This window comes from Vipera ursinii (assembly GCF_947247035.1).
Source record: "Vipera ursinii genome assembly, chromosome: 16".
NCBI lineage: Eukaryota > Metazoa > Chordata > Lepidosauria > Squamata > Viperidae > Vipera > Vipera ursinii.
This window is the reverse complement of record NC_139529.1, coordinates 1,691,993-1,712,361: the sequence shown is the minus strand read 5'-3', so window position 1 is coordinate 1,712,361 and position 20,369 is coordinate 1,691,993. Positions and strand designations below refer to the sequence as shown.

At 49.2% G+C, this 20,369-nt stretch overlaps 1 protein-coding gene across 1 annotated transcript in view; it reads right to left on the bottom strand.

The window, feature by feature from the left end:
* Positions 1 to 20,369, bottom strand: part of COL5A1 (collagen type V alpha 1 chain) — a 203,237-nt gene that overhangs the window by 17,125 nt on the left and 165,743 nt on the right. Inside the window, exons 42-60 of the mRNA XM_083375260.1 lie at positions 19,041 to 19,148; positions 17,248 to 17,355; positions 15,862 to 15,915; positions 15,278 to 15,331; positions 14,764 to 14,871; positions 13,392 to 13,445; positions 13,176 to 13,283; positions 12,785 to 12,838; positions 11,205 to 11,312; positions 9,120 to 9,173; positions 7,577 to 7,630; positions 6,522 to 6,575; positions 5,442 to 5,495; positions 5,252 to 5,359; positions 2,502 to 2,555; positions 2,026 to 2,079; positions 1,720 to 1,827; positions 1,482 to 1,535; positions 1,141 to 1,176 (exon numbers count right to left, since the gene is read on the bottom strand). Coding sequence (XP_083231386.1) covers positions 1,141 to 1,176; positions 1,482 to 1,535; positions 1,720 to 1,827; positions 2,026 to 2,079; positions 2,502 to 2,555; positions 5,252 to 5,359; positions 5,442 to 5,495; positions 6,522 to 6,575; positions 7,577 to 7,630; positions 9,120 to 9,173; positions 11,205 to 11,312; positions 12,785 to 12,838; positions 13,176 to 13,283; positions 13,392 to 13,445; positions 14,764 to 14,871; positions 15,278 to 15,331; positions 15,862 to 15,915; positions 17,248 to 17,355; positions 19,041 to 19,148 — 1,386 coding nt within the window. The remainder of the gene's footprint in view (positions 1 to 1,140; positions 1,177 to 1,481; positions 1,536 to 1,719; positions 1,828 to 2,025; positions 2,080 to 2,501; positions 2,556 to 5,251; positions 5,360 to 5,441; positions 5,496 to 6,521; positions 6,576 to 7,576; positions 7,631 to 9,119; positions 9,174 to 11,204; positions 11,313 to 12,784; positions 12,839 to 13,175; positions 13,284 to 13,391; positions 13,446 to 14,763; positions 14,872 to 15,277; positions 15,332 to 15,861; positions 15,916 to 17,247; positions 17,356 to 19,040; positions 19,149 to 20,369) is intronic.

The following is a 20,369-nucleotide window of genomic DNA, read 5'->3' as shown; positions in this document are numbered from 1 at the left end:
TCCCACCGCACAATTCCCGGGGGGGTTTCAAGAGGACGAAGGGGAAGGGATGAGGTTGTCTCCTGGAAACCCACGTGGAAATGGTGCGGCGGGAACCGCAACCTGCCAAGGCCTCTGAACATCTCTGTCATGGCTGCATCTCGCCTATCCAAGCCTCACGAGCTGACAGCCGGGCATTAGCGGGCGAGGGGAAGGGAAGGTCGGAACGTGAAGGAAGTGGAGGGGGATGGAAGCCCAGCTGAGCCGTGTGAGAAGCCAAGGCGATGTGGGGAGCCGGGAACCGAGCACCTGTTTCCTGAACAGTATGCAAGCACCCGATTGGACCCTTGCAGATAACGGGGGCAGGAGGGGCAGGGGACTTTCCTTTGTGCTCAGATTCAGCTTGTGCTACTTCTGTGACCATTTGAGCTTCAGTAAAGTAGACTCTTGGCAAAACAAACGGCCAGGAGTCTTTCTATGCTAGATGGACTGAGTGGGACATTTGACCATCTCCGTGGAACAAGTCTCCTCTTTCGATCTTGACTAGCTCAGTTTCTCCCAACCTCTAACATTTTCTCGGGCCAGGCGGGGGCACCCAACTCCCCCTCCTGCATTCCCTTCTGGGCAGCCATAAAAGGGTGAAAGGATTGAGCAGAGGCTACATAGACCCCATGGCCCACTAACAAACAAGTCTCCAAGCAGGGACTCATCCTGTTGCTTTTCTTCATTGGAAGAAGAGATGCAGAAGGACAGTGCTCCCAGCCACCCTCACCCCGCTGCTTTTACAAGTGGACCATCCCCAGTCTGGGGTCTGGAAGAGGACCCCCCCGCCCCCCGTCTTCTGCCACTGTGCTCCTTGTTAGAGCTACTTTTCCTTTCTTCCCCAGGAATGACGAAGATTCAGGAAACACGAATGTCACCTTTCATTCCTCTGGGGGATGACACCAGCTCACCTCAGAGTAATCAAAGGAGTAACTTCTTGAAGGGGGAGATGTGGATGATGGGAGGGACAAAGACATGGAAAGGGGAAGGGGCTGGAAAGACAGGAAAGGAACGAAGAGCTTCTTTCCCCCCTCCCCCCCTCCCGAGACCATGAGGACTGCAATACTACCATGGATAGTAATAAAACAATTTTCTGATAGATTTGATACTTGTACTTACGGAAGATCCTTTAGCACCTTTTGGACCGGGGGGCCCCTGGTTGAAAGACAGAAGAGCTAGTTGGCAAGGCGCCCATTAAAAATAACGAAGCAGCCCCTACCCGAGGTCGGTGCGGATTAGCAGAACAAAGTTGTGTCCTAATAAACGCGTCCAGCGTGTCAGTCTGAGGCTGAAGCAGCCATTGGCTCTGTACGCTCAGAATTCTTACTATCCTTCAGAATAAAGGCATTTATCTTTCTGAAATCACTGAAAGGCCAAATCATGTTCTATTATATTGGGGTGGGTAGGGACACGCACGTGTTCATTTAATGGAGCCAAGTCCCGGCCTCTTTGCTACTCACCGGCAGCCCTGGAGGACCAGGAGGGCCAAGAGGGCCGGACGGACCTTGAATACCCTGGAAGGAGGAGACAAAGAGGAGAATCCATGCTTGCAAAGCCTTCTTAATCGCCAGCTTTAGTGGGGGAGTTCTTTCCAGTTCGGAAGCTTCAGCCGCACCCCCCGCTCCCATCCTCACCAGGGGGGGGAGCTTAAAAAGCAGCAGCAAGGGACCTTGTGGCAAGGCTCTCCGTGGTCTCTACCTGCTCTCCTTTAGACCCTGATCCTCCTTGAGGTCCCGGCAGTCCTCGGTCTCCCTTTTCTCCTTGCTCGCCGGGAGGCCCAATAAGACCGATCAGCCCAGGATGACCCTAGAAAAAGGCAAGGGCCACATGGCAAACGCTCTTTGGGTCAAGAGCGGAGAAGGTCGGGAGCTGCAATTCCTAGCGGGCTTCAGGAATTCCCTTTCCAGCTCCGGATGTCACCGTCAAGACGGGGGCTTCCAATTCACAGGCTTCTCCAGAGGTTAATTTTTGGGCCACAGACGTATCTTAATGCCGAAAACTCACCTTTTCTCCCTTGGGACCTGAATCCCCTTTCAGGCCAGGTAAACCAGGTGGACCCTTTGGAGAGAAAAAAGAAGGTTGACACTAAAAATCAGGCGTCTCGTTCGGCCACTTTTTTTTTGTTTGTTTGGATTTATGGGAGCCAAATGTAATTTGGGAAAGGAAAATTAACGCATTTCTAATTCCGAGCCTTCGCTTTCCGTGCCACTCAAGAGGGGCCACTTTCAAATGGCCCTCTGGCTACATTCCAGGGGTTCCACATAAAGGTCAGGACAGGAGCTCTTTCGTGAGGGAGGGGCTGGCCAGCCAAGGTGCTCGGGGGAGGAAAGAGGCTGCTTGGGATCGGGGGCTGCAGATGCCCCCCCGACCCCCCATCGAGAGGCAGATCTTGCTTGAACCAGGAAGGGGTGGGGGAGGGGCCAGCCTTTGCTTTCAGCCCCAAGGCAGGTCAAGCACAATTCCCAAAAGGTCAGACATACCATTGGGCCAGGAGGTCCATCTGGGCCTGGAGATCCGGGAAGCCCTTGCTCGCCCTGGAAAACAACGGACACATTGAGCTATTATGGTGCATTCTGGGTTAGTAGGAGAAACGGCTAACTGAGGTGGGAGATGCTCGTATATCTTCCACACTCTAGAAGAATCAACCGAGGCATGGAGAGTGGAGTTTTTATGTTCCATTTCCACCCCGACTATTTGTTTCAAGGAGGGCTGCCTTAGTAATAGCCATGATTAATGCAGCATTCACTGTCGAAACCTGAACTCAGTGCTGTCTCCCAGCAGGTGCCAAGCGCTTCTGTGCATCGCCTTTCTTTGGGGCAGCAGCCAGACGCGACTCCCCCGCAGTCTAAAAGGGCCACAGGAGGTCCTGTACAACCACAACCGGAACCGCTACAGGCGGTCCTGTACGACCACAATTGGAACCGCTACAGGCGGTCCTGTACGACCACAATTGGAACCGCTACAGGTGGTCCTGTACGACCACAATTGGAACCGCTACAGGCGGTCCTGTACGACCACAATTGGAACCACAACTAAGCAATGCAGTTGTTATGCGAGTCTCACCCAATTTTAGGCCCCCTTTTTTGCTGCAATCCTTAACCGAGGAAGGGAATTGCTGCTGTCACTAACCAAACAGCTAACAATTATTACAGAAATGACTTCACTTGCTGGAAGCCGGCAGGGAAGGCCGCAACCGGGGACCCCCTCACCCTGTGAGGTGGCAACAGCTCTAAATGCATGCTGGTTGCCAAGGGCCCGACTTGCAGTCATGCGACTGCGGGGATGCTGCAACAGTTGTAAGTGTGAGGCTAAGTCACTTTTTCAGTGCCATCATAACTGAACAGTCGCTAAACAAATAACTGTAAGTTGAGAACTACCGCTATTGACCAGATGTAAAATCTAACATATAACTAAGGATAAAGGAGTGGGAGTGAAATGCCTGGTGGGGAAAATACCTGGGTGTCTGTGTCTCTGCTTTAGCATTCCTAGTCCAGACTACCAAGAGGAATATCGCCGAGTAGGAGGCCAGCCTGCCCTTGGTCTCCACCTGGGGTACAAATTTACAGGCCTGACCAAATTCTGATTTCCCTGCCAGGTAGCTGGACGGAGATCTGCTTTCTGGGATTCGCCCTCAAAAAATCCGTCTGCTAGAATTTGCTGCAGCAGCAGAGTCTGCAAATGGTGTCAGAGACCCCATTACGTGGAGCTTTCCTGGAAGCCAGGCTTCAAAAATCCCATCTCCTCGAATCTGCTGTGGTGGCCGACTCTACCGATCGAGTCACGAACCTTATTACATCAAACAGAGATTTTCTGGAGGCCAGCAAAATAGAAAAAGTTCTTTTGAAGGACTCTGCAGTGCCACCCTGTATGGCCAGAAGAGTAAGGCCAAAATAAGGCCTCATAAGATGCGAAACAAGGCCTCGACAAGGCCAAAAGGAGAGAACAAGAAGGCATCTCCTCTCAAGGCTCCGTTTTTCTGACTGACACCTGACATCAGAGAGAAATCCCATCTGAAGATTCTTGTGGTCCACGAAACCTGCAGCTTTTTGGTTTGGCTAATTTGTGGTCATGACTGACCGTCCGAAACGTATTTGCTTTTCAAGGAGATCCAGATTCCTTTTCTGTCAACTCTCTGCTCTCCATGCATACTACTGAGGTGGGTTTTTTTCCCCTTCTCACAACCAGCTGGTGGGCTTTGACCCTTACCATGAACCGGGCTGTCTTGATTTTTAGTTTATTAAGTGATTTGAAACAAAATCTATTCAATCGCTCAGTTACAGTTATCTGATGTCTTGACAAGCGCCTCGGGTCAAGTCTCTGGGGAGGCTGCTGTGTCAGTGGCGCCACCACAATGAGATTAACATCCATCACAACAATCAACAGACACACTTGGGGCACCTTTAATGCCAACAAACACAGGCTGGCTGAAGCTTCCACGGACTAAACTCCAATTAATCTTACATGAACACTTGTCTTCCGCTGTCATATCTGTATCCATCATTATAAAAACCTTGACAGCAGCTGCAAACTGAAAGAGGATGGAGGACATCACATCGTAACGTCGTAACCTAACTAATTTTATATGTGAGAATTGATGCCTTTCTTCTCAGAAGGAACAGGGAAATGTTTGTCCAAGGTCTTCAGTCTTCCAGTCCCTCAGATTGTCATGTCATTTGTAGTTCTAGTTCTAGGTTACCATCTCCAATACTTCTGATCTGATGTTGCAGATTTCAAGTTCCAAGGAAGAACACCAGCCAGTCTTCAGGGCAAAGGACATTTGTTGGTCTGGATGTTTGTAGTACTGGATTTTTTGATTCCCTAGAAAATGCTGGAAATAAGGTGGTTTCTTGAACTTAAAATGTTCTGCAGATAAGAATTCTGGGGCAGTTCCTGAAAAACTGAGCCAAGGAAATTCCAGCAAGAATTCCACAACTCAACCTTTACGAAGGGCACATGGGGAGATGGCTCTAAAGGACAGGAGGAACCTTCTTGCCACCACCAAGGCAATGTTCAGACAAGCATGTCTTGACCCCATTCCAAGAAAATAATTTAGGAAAACTTTTCAGGCCTTTCTTGGTTTACCCAAAGATAAAGGCAGGGAGGGAGAAGCACATTCAGACTTGAAAGGTCCTGTAGCCGTGACAATAAAAGCAGCCCTGATGTACATGCTTTTGGTTTTGGATCAGCGCTCTCCTAGAGATGAAGTGGACCTTGGTTGGCCATCACTTACCACTGGGCCAGGTATTCCCCGAAGTCCATCTGGACCTGGCTTTCCTGGAGGTCCTTGAGGACCAACAGGGCCCGTTTTCCCGGGAGGTCCTTCCAATCCAGCTTCACCCTAAAGAGAAGCGAGACGTTACAGGGAGAACATGGCCGAAACCAGAAATGCTGATTTGTCTGGCAGCAGCTCAGCGTTTTACCTTGGCGCCTTTCTCTCCCTGACGGCCTTCAGGTCCTGCTGGTCCAGGTGGCCCCTAAAGAGATGGGGAGACACAGCGCAGTGCGATTAAACCCAGATGGTTGCGGCAACTTTGCCTCTTACGAACCTCCTGCCAGATCTAACAACAGCTCGAGCAAAGGAAGGCCCAACCCCCATCTCCAGCACGAGCCAAGAGGCTGGATGGCTCTTCAGAGGTATGGTCATTTTTTTAAAAAAAAAAAAACCTCTTTTATCTTTCACAGTTATTTTTTATCCAACGTTTTGGTTGTTAAAAACAATACCTTCCTTTCACTGAATGCCAGGAGTTGTCTGAGATTCCCCAAGGTAACGAATCCATAATTGCTTTTGCTTTTTGAATACAGACTACAGAGCAACAGAGCTGGAAGGGACCTTGGAGGTCTTCTAGTCCAACATCCTGATTGGGCACGAAAACCTGGACCATTCCGGACAAAGGGTTGTCCGGTCTCTTTCCAAAGACTTAAAAAAAACCCTCCAGTGATGGAGCTTCTCTACCTGTTTTATTGGCATCTAACCTTCTTCTTAAGTGGAAACCAGCCTCAAAGCAAACAACAGCTGATTTGTACTCAAAGAAATGAGAACAAATATATAACTTTTAAATAGTATCTATGGGAGGTTTGAAGTCTGGCTGGAGGGGAACCAGGGCAATCTAGAAGACCCCACCCTATTTCTGGGGGTGATGTGATTTCTCCAAAGCCTCTGACAACTCTTCTTATCCTTGCTTTCCTGTTTTTCAAACGAGCTGCAAACTAACATGTTGTCACGGCAAGAAAGATAATCATTTATTCATAGCAGCAACACAGAGTCAGGCCAAGATTTCCAAGTATGTCAGAGATTTGTTGTTATGGTGATACATTATATTTTCAATAATTAACACCTCTGATGTCCCCGTTTTCTTTGCAGGTATGCAGAACTGGCCCCTGTTTGCATCAGGATACGGGTGTCCATTCAGTAAAACGAAGCTTGGCTGTGCCTTTTGGTTGCATTTTCTGAGACGTTTTGGCTAAAAACTGGGAGATGAAAGACTGAAAAGGCAACTTACTCTCTTGCCTGGTGGTCCAGAAGGGCCTGGCTCTCCAGTGGGACCCGGGGACCCCTGAAAAGAAAAGAAGAGGGAAAAATGTGCTTATCCTCTGAGCTCTAACACAAGAACCGGCAGGACAGGCTAAACCCTCGTTTGGTTACCCAAAGTCCTCAACTGACCCCAAGTGTCTGTTGCTAAGCAAGAGTTGATAAGTGATTTTTGCCCCCCCCCTTTACGTCTGTCAGATCTGCCATCAAACCGCTTCAGCCCAGCTCAGCTTTGCTTTGCTGGGAGCCTGTCATAAAATGTGGGGAGGGGGAATGACGGGAACCAGATGTAACAACCAGAGACAACAGTGGACAGATCCAAGGACACCTGCCAGGGAACAGAATGCAAACACCTGCCACCAAAAGAGGCGCCAAAATGTGGAATTGTTAGCGAAACCCCCAATTTGAATGTTCCTGGACACCACCAAGATGGGGGGAGGAGGGCCTAGGAGAAGGGGAAATCATCGGATCTGGCTTTGCTATGCTGTAACCACTTGGCTTTCACTATAAATGGAGTCGGGGGGGTCTTCCTTCCCTGGATGCCCAAGCTGGGACAAGCCTGACAATGTCCTTTTATGAGGTTTTGGGGTCACCACGAGCTCAAAAGAGCATCCGTAAGTATCTTTCTGACTCCTAGGCTTCTTATCATCTTGCCCGTTAAATTCACCCTGGCATTATGACTCTAGACGCACCAGAAATTTGCTATTTCCACACTTGTGGAAAGAGAGAGACGTGCCCAACTGTCTTCTGCAGAGAAGCAGCAGGAGTACCAGCTAGGACAGTTGTTAAAAAAGAAGAAAAGGGGGCTTAGTCTTGGGGCAGGCTTTCCTCCAGACGAAGGCTTCCAGGTCGACCCATTCAGGAAACACCAGCTGACCCCAGCTTCTGACTCATGGCTCCCACCACTCCTCAGCTCTCCTACTTAGTCACTAACTCATCCACATCCTATTTTTTGCTACTAATCAAAGAGATGCATCTTTTGCCCCTAAGAAAGACGTGCAACCTGCGTCTAGTCAGGGTACTCACCGTTTGGCCAGGTTCACCATCGTCTCCCTTATCGCCTGGTGGGCCATCCTGACCCTAGGAGAAAGTAGAAGAGAACAGAGTTGGAAGGGACCTTGGAGGTCTTCTAGTCCAGCCCCCCCACTCAAGCAGGAGAACCTACACCATCTCAAACAAGTGGCTGTCCAGCCTCGTCTTAAAAACCTCCAGGGATGGAGTGCCCAGGATTTCTGGTGGCAAGCTGTTCCACTGGTTAATTGTCCTCACTGTCAGGAAGTTTCTCCTTAATTCCAGGTTGCTTCTCTCCTTGATTAGTTCCCATCCGTTGTTTCTTGTCCTGCCCTCTGGTGCTTTGGAGAATAACGTGACCCCCCCTTCTTTGTGGCAGCCCCTCAGATACTGGAATACTGCTAACATGTCTCCCCTGTTTTTTATTTTCTTTAGACTAGCCCAGGGGTAGGCAACTTTGACTCTTTTATGATTCATGGACTTCAACTCCCAGAATTCCTGAGCCAGCCATGCTGGCTGAGGAATTCTGGGAATTGAAGTCCATGAGTCATAAAAGAGCCAAGGTTGCTTACCTCTGGACCAGCCAAACCCAACTCTTGCAGCCGTTCTTCATCTGTTTTAGTCTCAAACAGAAAATAAATTCTTAACTTTCCCATTACTATTTCATGCCTTTTGAAGGGCATGTTCCTGAGGAATTTCCTAATAAAATGGAAGTTATTAATAGCTAAATGCAAGAGGTGACACAGAAACTGTAGATATCTTATATATAATTTATTACATTGTAATATATTTGTGTGGCTTCGACTCAGTGTTGGCTCCTCATGACTGCCTGGAACGGGCCCTACAATTTTCTTGGCAAAGTTTCAGAAGGGTTTGCTTTTCCTGCTTCTTCTTGGGGCTGAGAGGAAGGGTCTGGTTCAGCCCCCCCCCCATGCTTAGGGCAGGTCTAAAACTCAAGGTCTCACTCTCCACCTGGTGCCATGACCACAGCACCAACTTGGCTCTTGTAATTAAGCCATACAGGATGAATGTATTAATATCTTCCATGAATGTGGAACACATGGGCATTATCTGTAATGAGTTCAATGGAAGATCGAGATTTCAAAAGATCAAGTTTCCCCCTGGATTAAAAATTTCTACCATTCAATAATATCAAAGAAAAATGAGACCATTGTAAAAAGAATAGACATGCTAGATGATGATGATGATGATGATGATGATGATGATGATGATCAGACAATTTATTTTTTATTTATTTTAATTCCATTTATATCCCGCCCTTCTCCGAAGATTCAGGGCGGCTTACAAGCTTAGCAGTGAATCAATGAATGACAATGAATCAACAAGCCACAAAAAGTGGAAAAACACGCATATATGCAGAAATATATATCTCTGAAATCTTCAGAGAAATACAACATCCACAATCCCTATTTCAATCCAAACTGAAATATTTCCAAAAGATCTGGAGAGCAGCTGCCCGGAATTTTCTTCCCGTGGAAATTCTCAGACCCGTTTTGAGAAAGAACGGCTTTCCCTGTTTTTCCACCTTGGTACTTACAGCGGGACCAGGCTCCCCCGGAGGTCCTGGATCACCTGGAAAGCCCACTGGGCCCTGGAAAGGGATGGAAAGGAAGAGCATGTGTCAGAATCCATTTATATTCCATCCCTAACTCCCTCTCTGTGCAGACCTAAATCTCACCCCCTTACTGGATTCTGCCATTCCCAAGGAGGAAAAGAGAAGACAGGGTTGTTAATTGCCCATCTCTATCCCTTAGATGCAAGGTTGTTTATTCAGCCTGCCTGGAGGCCATGACAAAGACCAGGGAAGAAAACCTTTGAACTGAGAAAAACAAAGAAAGGGGGTGGGGGTTCTGGTTTGTATCTGATTGGAATTTGAAGGGGAGGAAGCAATTGTTGTAAATGCATGGAAGATTCCTTTTCCCACGAAGGGTTTTGACACCTGAAACTTAACTGATCCGGGACTGACCAAATGGACTGAGGGGAGGGGTTTTTACTCGGGGACACATTAAAAGTATCAACCTGCAACACAGTTTCCAGATCCTGTCTAGATTATCCACTGTCAACCATGTTTTAGTAAAAGTTCCTGCTTGGACAATCCTGCCTCCAAGAGTTCTTCTTTCCTAAGATGTGGATCGGAGTTGGTCCTGACATTATGACTGGATTCCCATGAAATCCTATATTCAGCAGAAGAAAGGAGTGACAATCTTGGCAATACGCTGACCACGATCAAGGGGGATTAGAAAACCCATTGCCATGAAATGGAACAGCTCCATGATCTGAAGCAGAATACTGAGAGAGAATATCCTGTTATTGGTCTGAGGGTCTATCAACTTGGCCCCTGCAGTCAGAGGGGCCAGGTTGAGGTCCCTGGGCAGCGGGTTTGATTCTGTGACTCTTAGGCAAGGGGAGACTGCTCTAGCCTATTAACGCCGCCATCTGCTTGTTAGACCCTAGGTCCGTGGTGGCGAACCCATGGCATGCGTGCCACAGGTGGCACGCAGAGCCCTCTCTGTGGGCACACATGCCATCGCCCCAGTCCTAGGCCTTCAGCTGGGTTTTATAAAACCTTTTCACTTTAGACCTCCGCCGCCGTGTGAAAAAAAAAAAAGTTCAATCAATCAATCAATTTCAACTTCTCATGGGAAAAAAAAGATCTCGTAAAGATGGAATTGATTGATTGAACTTTTTCCCACCCAGTCTGCCGTGACCACCGCAGTCACGCCCACCCAATGGGCCACGCCCACCCAATGGGCCACGCCCACCCAATGGGCCACGCCCACCCAATGGGCCACGCCCACCTGGTACCCGACGATACATAAGTGAGTTTTGGGTTGCAGTTTGGGCACTCGGTCTCTAAAAGGTTTGCCGTCATTGCCCTAGGTGGTTAATGCTGCCCAAGCAAACTAGAGTCGTGTCAGGTTCCTTGAGGGACGGGACGGTCCCCTCAACCTTGAAGGAGCTACCCTTTCCTCAAAAAGGACAGGGAGCCAGCGTTCCTGGTCAGTTATCATCCAATCTCTAACCTTCCTGCACAGACGTGCGAGACTCCCAGCCATACGTCATTTGTTTCTTTAATTTATTTGCTGCCCATCTCACCCCAAAGGGGTTTGTCGAAGACTTGGTTATTCACCCAGGCTTTGGGGACAGGGTGACCGAGGAGTCCACTTTGGGGTTTGTTTTTGTTTTTTCTTTTTTCTTTGCTTTTATTTATTACATTTATTTCTGCCCCATCTCACCACGAGGGCTTTGTATTTTGGTCTGTTGGATCTTCCTTTCTGTGACTTGCTTTTCAGATGTAAGCTGCTCAGACTTGTTTAGGAGTTGGGCAGCCTATTATTCATAAGAATAACAAACTTGTTGCATAAATAAAAAGGCCCAGCCAAGCAAGCTCCTGATCTCCGGCAGTCCCCCAGCCCCCTCTGGATGTCTTTCTGAAGGCCCCACCACAGTCTGCCCCCAAGGTCTGTTGGAAGAAGCGCCGAACCACCAGGCACGCGGAGCAGGATTCTCAAGGAGCAGGAGACGCGCAGAGGAGGCCACCCGCTCTGCCAGCCCGGAGAAGAATGGCCAAAGGGGCAATCTCCTTCCAGGACTGGGCAAAACAGAGGAGGGAGTTACTTACCGGGCTCCCTTTGGGGCCGTCATCTCCTGGGGGACCTTTGGGGCCTGGGGGGCCAGCAGCCCCAGAGGGGCCTGCTTCCCCTTTTTCCCCTCTCTCTCCTTTAGGACCCTGTCAAAGGAAGAGGCTTGTTAGGAGGTCGGAGTTGCTTCAGCAAGAGATTAGGGGGTACAAGGACATGTCCACTCAGCACTTAAAGGGAATCAAAACATGGCCAGCACTTGATTATTTTCTGATGCTCAATCAGCCTCGCGCTAAGACACAGAGGTCTCCTCTGCTGCTGTGTCTTCCTGGGACACAAGAGCTCACTTCCTACCCTGGAGTTGGGTCTTCTGACTTCTCCTGCCTTGATTCAGAAGCTGGTTTCTGTGGGGCTGGGTTTCAAGGGGCCAACGGGACCAACAAACGAACAGGCTGATGGGTGAATTGTTGGTACTCAGAAGAATTAGGGCTCTGAGAGATGACTGAGACGGGAACAAGTACAACCGTGGCTGGTGGAATATTGCTCCAGGAGACATTGTTGGCGGCAGGGTGGGAAAAGGGACAGAACTGGAAGCGGTGTTATGAACTCCATTTTGAAAATCTTTGCCTGAAACTTTGGAAGCATTCCTGAGTACCGATCTGATTACGTTTCATCTCAACGATACTGTCAGAATCCATTTATATTCCATCCCTAACTCCCTATCTGTGCAAACCTAAATCTCACCCCCTTGCTGGATTCTGCCATTCCCAAGGAGGGGAAGAGAAGATGTTAATTGGCCATCCCTATCCATTAGATCCCCTTCATGGATTCCTGCCTTGTCCTGGCTAACGGGCTTGCGTAATTCAATGAAGCTATGAGCTATGCTGTGCAGGGCCACCCAAGACGGACAGGTCATAGCAGAGAGTTCTGACAAAATACGATCCACTGGAGAAGGAAATGGCAACCCACTCCAGTATCTTTGCCATGAAAACTCCATGGACAGTAGTAAAAGGACCTACTGGAGGAACATTGTCCATGGGTCACAATGGGTCAGACACGACTTTGCAACTAACAACAACAAATCCATTAGGTGGAAGGTTGTTTATTCAGCCTGCTTGGAGGCCATCATCAAATACCAGGGAAGAACCTTTGAACTGAGAAGAACAAAGAAAGGGGGTGGGGGATTCTGGTTTGTATCTCCGATTGGAATTTGAAGGGGAGGAAGCAAATGTGGTAAATGCATGGAGGTTCTCTTTTTCCACGAAGGGTTTTGACACCTGAAACTTAACTGATCCCGGACTGACCAAATGGACTGAAGGGTGGGGTTTTACTCGGGGACACTTTAAAAGTATCGATCTGCGAGACAGTTTCCGGATTCAGTCTAGATTATCCACTGTCAATCATGTTTTAGTAAAAGTTCCTGCTTGGACAATCCTGTCTCCAAAAGTTCTTTTTTTTAAAATCCCATTTATATCCCGCCCTTCTCTGAGGACTCAGGGCGGCTTACAATCTAAAACACAAACCAATGTGCTTAGCAATTTCTTTCCTAAGATGTGGATTGGGGAGGGTCCTGACAGATACTTTTCACCACAGATACTTTAAAAAACGTCTTAAATCTTACTGTTGGTCCAGAGTCTCCGGGCAGGCCAGGCCCTCCAGCTTCTCCAGGTTCCCCCTGCAAAAGGCAAGACATGTGCTCATGTGCTCCAGGCAAACCCCTCTCAGCTCCGGAACACTTTGGTCAGACGGCCGAAGATGCTCAGAGTCCAGAACTTTCTCCAGATTTCCTACAATCTCTCCAACCCCCAATCTGGAAGTTGGTCCAGCTGCTCTTCATTTGCACCCCTGACAGGTAGCAGGAGAGCTTTGGTAAGCCCCCCCCCCATTAGATCTCCTTAAAACCCAGCTGAGACTTTCAGCCAGAGGATTCCCTCGCAACTGGATCTTTCTTAACGGCAGCATTTTTAGGCTCCACTTTCCCCTCCCGAGATTCCCCTGCAAAACGGCATTACCTTTTCACCAACGGCCCCTGGATTTCCAATCCCTCCGACTGAACCTTGTGGTCCATCAGCTCCAGGGGGTCCACCTGGGCCTCTGGGTCCGGGAGGGCCCGGAGGACCCTGGGGGAGGGAGAGAAAAGAGCCTTTCAAAGGATGGAAAGATAAAGCTTTTGACCAGAACATACACAGTAACATTAGCACTTAAGGGAAAATAATTTGCTTTATTACCATTTGACCAACATCTCCAGTTTCTCCCTTGTCACCTGGAGGTCCAGGTAAGCCCTGTTGAAAGAATTAAAAAGAGGTGTGTTTTTTTTCCCCTTTAGCTTTTGAAAAGATAGAACATTTTGCTTGAAGAGATAAAGTGAAGACAGGCTTGCATTTGCAAACACCATGGCTGTGTTGATGCGACACATCTAACAAATCCATGCAACCCACATGATGTGAGAACCCAGGTGGTACAGACAGCCATCACAAGCGCTCTCTGCTGTTGACAGGCAGGTTGTTAAGAAATTGTTGGTGCTGATCAGCTGTCAAATGACAGCAGCTTGATGCCCATTTCCTCGCCTGGCTAAAAGATAACCCAGTGATAGCTGAAGATCCCCCTTTGGTAACTCTGAGGGCCAAATATCGTCCTGGACCTTTTATGACTGACACTGTGCTCCAGTTCATTGCCTGCACCGGTTGTGTTGAAGAGCTCGGCCTTTATTGACTACAAGTTGTGGCTATCAAACTTATCCAATTAAACTTTGCCATCTTTTTGCAAACCCTACATTTGTTTTCAGCTAAAAGGCTAAAAAACACTCTCCTTATTTTATTGAAGACCTGGCTAGGAACGGTGAGACTTGTATTGGTAATTGTCCTTTATTTTCTTGATTCTATTTCTAACCATACTTTGTATCATCCATCTTATTTTATTAATCTTATTTGCTCCGTTACTCTATAACCAAAATAAAGTACTTTGACAAAATATTTACACTTTGCAAACATTTCACACATTTTGCAAATAATGACAATAATGCTAATAATAATAACGTGTTAAACTTGTTCGCTTCCTGATTCTCAACAATGCTGGGCTGCTGCTCACTTCAGACGAGAGATTAGAATAAAACCAATAAAACATAAAAAGTAAAGATAAAAGCTGGCAGGTTGGATGGAGAAAATAAGCGCCCCCCCCGCGCCCCCCCCCCGGTCTCCCACGGAAGCCCTGGGTGGGGGACCAGATCTTCACAGCTCTTCTAAACAACATTGTGGGGGGGAGAGATGGGGAAGGCATCCCGATGAGGGGAGGGAATCTCGTTTCAGAGGGCATTTCACACATTTTACAGATATTTCGTACATCCCTCCATCCACCCACCACCATGACAAAGCTGGAACAAACACTCCAAGCTTAAAAGCCCTTTTAGATTTTTACAGCCCAAGCAGTTTAGGGTAGTGCAAACAGGCAGAGTCAATGTGCACACAAAAAAGGAAGGAATCATAACTGCAGACGCTCTTTGACACCCAGTTCAACGGGCAACCCTAATTTCTCTGGAAATTAGGCTGGAACCATCCAGCGCTGTGAATGATGAATCCATCCCAGACTCCTTTTGACAGTTACCTGCAACCCAACTGGTCCCGGAAGGCCAGGAAACCCTCTCGGCCCTTCGTCCCCCTTCTGTCCGAAAAGGCCTTGCTGTCCTCGTGGGCCGGGCTCCCCATCGGCTCCCTTGGAAGAAGAGGAGAAAGTTTACAGCGCATGAAACGCTCTCTGAATCCCAGGAAGAAGAAGGTCAAAGGTCTCTACCACCCAGCAGGCCATCAAAGGTTATGGCCATACAGGCATCCATCCATCCAACCAACCGTTTAAGGAACTCGATTCTAGTTTCTTGAGCCAAGCAATTCAACTTGAAAGGCCTTTTATTTGAAAAGTGTGGTCTATTTATGCTCCCAGAACTACAGACCGCGTGGAGTTAAAAGGATACATAACGAGAAGTGGGGGAAGCTGAGAGGAAATGAGAGATGGACAAAACTTTTCTCATCTGCCTCCTGTTCCCTCTAAAGCCACGGAGTGATGGACCTCGTAGCTTATATTTTATATACAGAGAACATCCATACGCAGAAGGATTACTTACCGCTGGACCTGGTTGGCCAATTGGGCCCTGTGGACCAATAGGACCCGGTGGACCCTGGCAAGAAACAAAGACGTGTCTTCAAAGAAATGGCCAAAAAGTTGAAATCAATCGAAGGAAACCGACGCGGAATGAGGCTCTCAAGTCGCACCGACGCTTTGCTGGATCTGGCTGAATGGGTTCCCCCACCCACACTCAGGTTCTGCCAGGTCCTCCAACCACGGTGAGGGATGCTCAGAGGGGAGGGCTGAAATATTAGACTCTTGCCATTCAAAACCTTGCTAAAGAAGTAACGAGGCGCATCCCGATGATATCGGGCAACTGAATGTGTCTCTTTGTTTGGGAAGTGGTGGGGTGGGCTCTAGTACCGAGTTGAGATTTGTGTGGCCTCACTCGTTCCTGGGGCCTCTGGCCCACCCCGAGGGGGGAGAGGCTGGAAAAGGAGTTTTGACTCATGAATGCTCACGCCAAAGCAGCTCCGACTCCATAGCTGCGCATGAGAGTTAGTAGAAAAGGGAGGCTGGGATCCCTCAGCACATGGGTGATGACCTCCTCGCTTGCCTCCACGTGGGAAAGCCACAGCTCACCTGTTCTCCTTTGTCACCTCTGCTTCCTTTCTGTCCCGATTCACCAATTTCACCCTAATAAATGGAAAACATCATTCCGTAATACAGGCAAAACTGTCATATGCAAGAACCAGTGAGGACCTGAGAGAGGAAGAAGATTCCTGGATTTGCTCCATATCTTATACATTCTTTACAAATTAATAACGTTTATTAGTTTGGTCTGATCCTAGAAAATGAAGAATGAATACACCTCTGGGTAGATTTTTTTCCCCCCAGGTCAAAGCTGCACTTCCAGGGAAAAAAAAACATTGTAAAATTAAAATCATTTTGGTATGTTGAGAAATTTCTTGGAAGAAAACCATGCATGAAACACGACCAGCATTGCAGAAAAGGCATCTGAAGAAAGTTCCTGCTTTTCATAAATAAAAAAAAAGCCTTCCTCACGTTAAGAGCAGCTGGACCCCGAGAGAGGCTGGGCTTTCCTTCACGGGATGACTGGACAAGCCATTCCTCTGCTGGGCTTTGACCACAATTCCTGCACTGCGGCAGCCTTGCCAGCAATGGACTCCAGAGCCCCTGCCAATGTGGGCCTTTGGATCCCCTTCCCATCGCTCTCCGAACAGGCAAAGCTGCTTTACGCCCTGTGATGGGACACTTGGCAAGGCCACGGCGTAAGCACTGAGCGGATTCGGGCCAAAGTGTGCCAACACCTGCAAGGCCATCTTGCATTTTGATAGCCTTCAGCTCATGGGCAGAGACAGCCTTGGATCCTCAGCTGCCCTTAGAAGAAGCCTTTCCACTTGGAGGGAGAACTCTTCCGCCCTTAAGACACCCCAAATGTGGACAGATAAAGATATACAAGAAATGGAATGGCCAGTTCTGAAGTTGGCACAGTTTCACTGCCTGCCGTTTGAAAGCATTGGAGGAAAACCATCTTGTTGCCAGGGGTTTGTGGCCCTACATGCAAAGCAAACCAATCTGTCACGTTTCCGACGTCTGGGCTTTTCAAGTGACTCTGAGGCATCGTTTACCTTAAAAGTCCTTTATTAGCCTAATGCTTGCTCGAAGGAAGCTGGAATCTGAAATCTCTGCCCCCTTGCACAATATATTAAAACACAATTCTCCACCTTTCTAACTTTGTCATTAATCATATTCTCCAATTAATTTAAAGAATCAGTTTCCCTTCCGTTAGAAAACTCGCCAAGGCCTTATCTTCTTTAGTTTGAGATGGCCTTGAAGGTACAATCCTCCTCTTCCCCCCTCCCAACCTTAATCCATCTCTTAAAGCAATACACAAGAAATGGCTACTTCTTCATTTCTTGTCAAGCAAGAACATTCAATGTTAGCAGTGTTGACACAATCAATGGAAGAAAGCCAGAACGTTTGCCTTGCATGGAAGCTGCCTACCTTGTCGCCATCTTCCCCCGGGGGGCCAACCGGGCCGGCAGGACCTGGAAGTCCAACTGGTCCTTGGATGCCGTCTCGTCCAGCTGGTCCTTGAGGGCCTTTTTCACCCTAAGCCCAAGGAGGAAACCAAAGTCTTCTCAGCCACAACCCAGAAGCCATTGGCCCTTTCTCTGGACAGGCAGTATTTAAGGCTCTCTTTCTTGGGATAACGTGGGAATTAGGAGCTGGACAAACAAGAGAACTATGGGCAGGGTGGTCGGAGGCTCTGCCCTGCGGTCTGATGGCAATGCACCCCCGTTTCATTTGGGCTGGGGAAGCAGCCTTAAACACAGCCCAACCCGAGCCCTGAGACCGAGGGACTTATGGCAGGAAGGATCCCTCGGCCGAATCGGAAGGTGGTGATCTTTGCATGCAAAGCTGTTGGGCTCCCATCTTTCTTCTGAGCCAGAAGGAAACACGAATAGATGAGCTAAGGATTGATTAAATGATTAAGTCTGAAGGGCTGCAAATTTAAACCCTTCATCTTGGCAAGGAAGCGCATACTGATGCTAAGACCAAAAAGAATTTAGCATCAATCCTGATGGGATATTTTAATGACTCTTCCTATTTACATTCCTTCACGTTATTTCAGCCCTCCCAGCTAAACCAGATGAGCCAATTCTACCTTATTAACAGCATTTTGCAAATCTGAACATACAAACTTCCTGAGGCTTCTTTTCACTGCTTGCTCCTTCAGGGCTGGTCCTTCCTTAGTTTCTCCCTCTGACTGGGGGGCTCCTGACCTGGTCGGATGTTTCCTGGGCAGCCTCTCTCCCCCCGCTTTCCCCAGGGTCACCCCCGCGTTCCCTTCACTCCCCAGGAGTGTCCTGTGCTGGTCTCTGGCCAGACAGAGATTCCCAAGGTCGCTCGTTGCCTCCTGTGAGGCCGGCTCTGCCAGCCCTGGCAGCCTTTCAGGTTTCACCCAGCCGTTTCCTTCCGCCGGACAATCAAAGGGGGGGGGCAACACTACTGAACCCCATTCCCTGCCTCATCGCCCCAGGAGGAGGCCTCAGAGACCACCAGAAAGTATAAGGTTGGTGGGGGCTTTCTGGAGACCCCCTTCCTTCACCGTTGGCATCGGAGGCATCAGAGGCTTCAGCAGAGCAGCAGTGCCAGGGCTGTAGGGCAAATGTCCCTGAAGGGAGCTCAGACAGGAGGTTAGGGCTACAGGCACAGCTGCCTCTTTCAAGCCCCCTCCCCGTGCATCGATCACAGGGGTGGTGGGGGAAGGGGAGGGACAGAGACCCCTCCTGTCTGCTTCATGCAATATCAAGAGTCTGGGAAAGGTGGTCGGGGGGGGGAGCAGAGGGCTGCTAGCTCCAGGCAGAAAAAGGCAAGGCAAGATTTGCTTGAGGTATTAGATCAGGTCACCCTCCCTGGATCAGCCCCCGTTAGTTCATACCCTCCGTGGAGCTGCCTGCCTTCTGGGTGCCTCTCTGGGCAAGAGAAACTACGACCAGATGTGTGTTTGTGAGCAAGTCACTGTCTGTCTTAGCTCTCTTGCTACAACTCTTTGGTTCCTGTGTTGAAGAAGGAAGCCAGCAACCATGGACGTGGCAAGTGGACCAGGACACGGGGGCTGTTTATGGCATTAAGATGTTTATGGTGGAATATGGGGAGGTGTGTGCCAGGGAAGAGACATGTAAGGGGAGAAGTGACAGAAGCTTTCCCAAGTCAACTGCCGAATCTGCTCCAGCCAATGCTTAGGAGTCACACACAGACGCATGCACGCACGCACACCCCCCCCAACTTACCGGGGTCCCTTTCTCACCCGCAGGGCCAGGGGGCCCTTGGGCTCCAGGGCGTCCTGGCAGGCCAATTGGGCCAGCTGCTCCCGCAGGACCTCGCTCCCCTGGAGACCCCTAAGAAGGAAGAAGAAAGTTAGTGAATGCGACAACGGAAGGCAAACGCCCCAAGGAAAGGGGGCTGAGTAGAGAGTGGGGAGAGCCAGTGGCCTCTTTCTCCTGAAGCCTTCCACAGGGGTCGAGACGGACTGGCCACGATTCCATCCATGCCACCCACAGTAGCTGTTCTGACGAATGTGACCATCTGGGGTGTCACGGCTGCCATTCTGCTAAGCTACACACCGCAAGCGGACAGCCTGACATCAGGAACAGGGGGGAGGGGGCAGCGGGGGTTGAGACGCAGGGAGGGAACTTAGATAAATGGAAACCGAGCCGTCCGGTCCCATGAGAAGCAGCAGCCGTCTCCAGGTCACACCAAAAGAACGCGGAGCCGGTCAGCGCCCGAAGACAGGGACCGTTTCCCAAACAATTTGTTAACTCCAGATTGTACATTGAGTGATAATCAGGGGGCTGGCTGGGACCAAGGAAGAGTTAATCGTATCTTTTGCGCACGAAAATCTCAGATCCAGCTTTGCCTCTTCTGCAACCACTTTGGCTTAGTAAAGTATACTTTTGGCTAATCATGGGCCAGGAGTTTTTTCTTTCCTAACTGACCAAGTTGGGACGGTTGACATTACTGCCTATCGCAGCTGCCAACTTTGAAATCTCATCCGGCGAAGCCCGACGTAGAGTACCAAGAGCACGGAGAGGACAGAAGAAGCGCCACAAGTGAATCCCAAGAAATGCAACATTTATAGGATCACCTTCCAACTAATGAACAGAGCCGTATCCAGGGTGTGTGTGGGGGGTGTGGGGGGGGGAAGGCAAGGTGGTAGGTGCGGCATACAGGGCAGCCCCCCCCCTTTCTGTATGCATGGAGGAAGCTTGCAGCATGACAGAGCGTGAACTCTCTTGCCTCTCTTCCAGCCCCCCTCAGATCCCACGGCTGGACAGGGTCAAACGATGAAGAGTTTAATTGCTGCAATTAAGAAAGAGCAGAAGCACCGCCTGGGTCTCTCCTCTGCCTTCGGTGCGTCTGGCCAGGTTAGAAAAATCCTTACGAGAAAGGATTGGATTGAGACTTAAGAGGAAGGACAGGCACCAAAGGAAAGACGCCCAAGCCAAGGGCCAAAGAAGCACAGGAGGGGACCGAATGAGAGAGAGACGGATAAGCCTCTGAATCCTCCCAACGGCAAAGGGAGCAGCTCGTGGTGGGGTGGAGGGGGGGCTTCTGCCCCA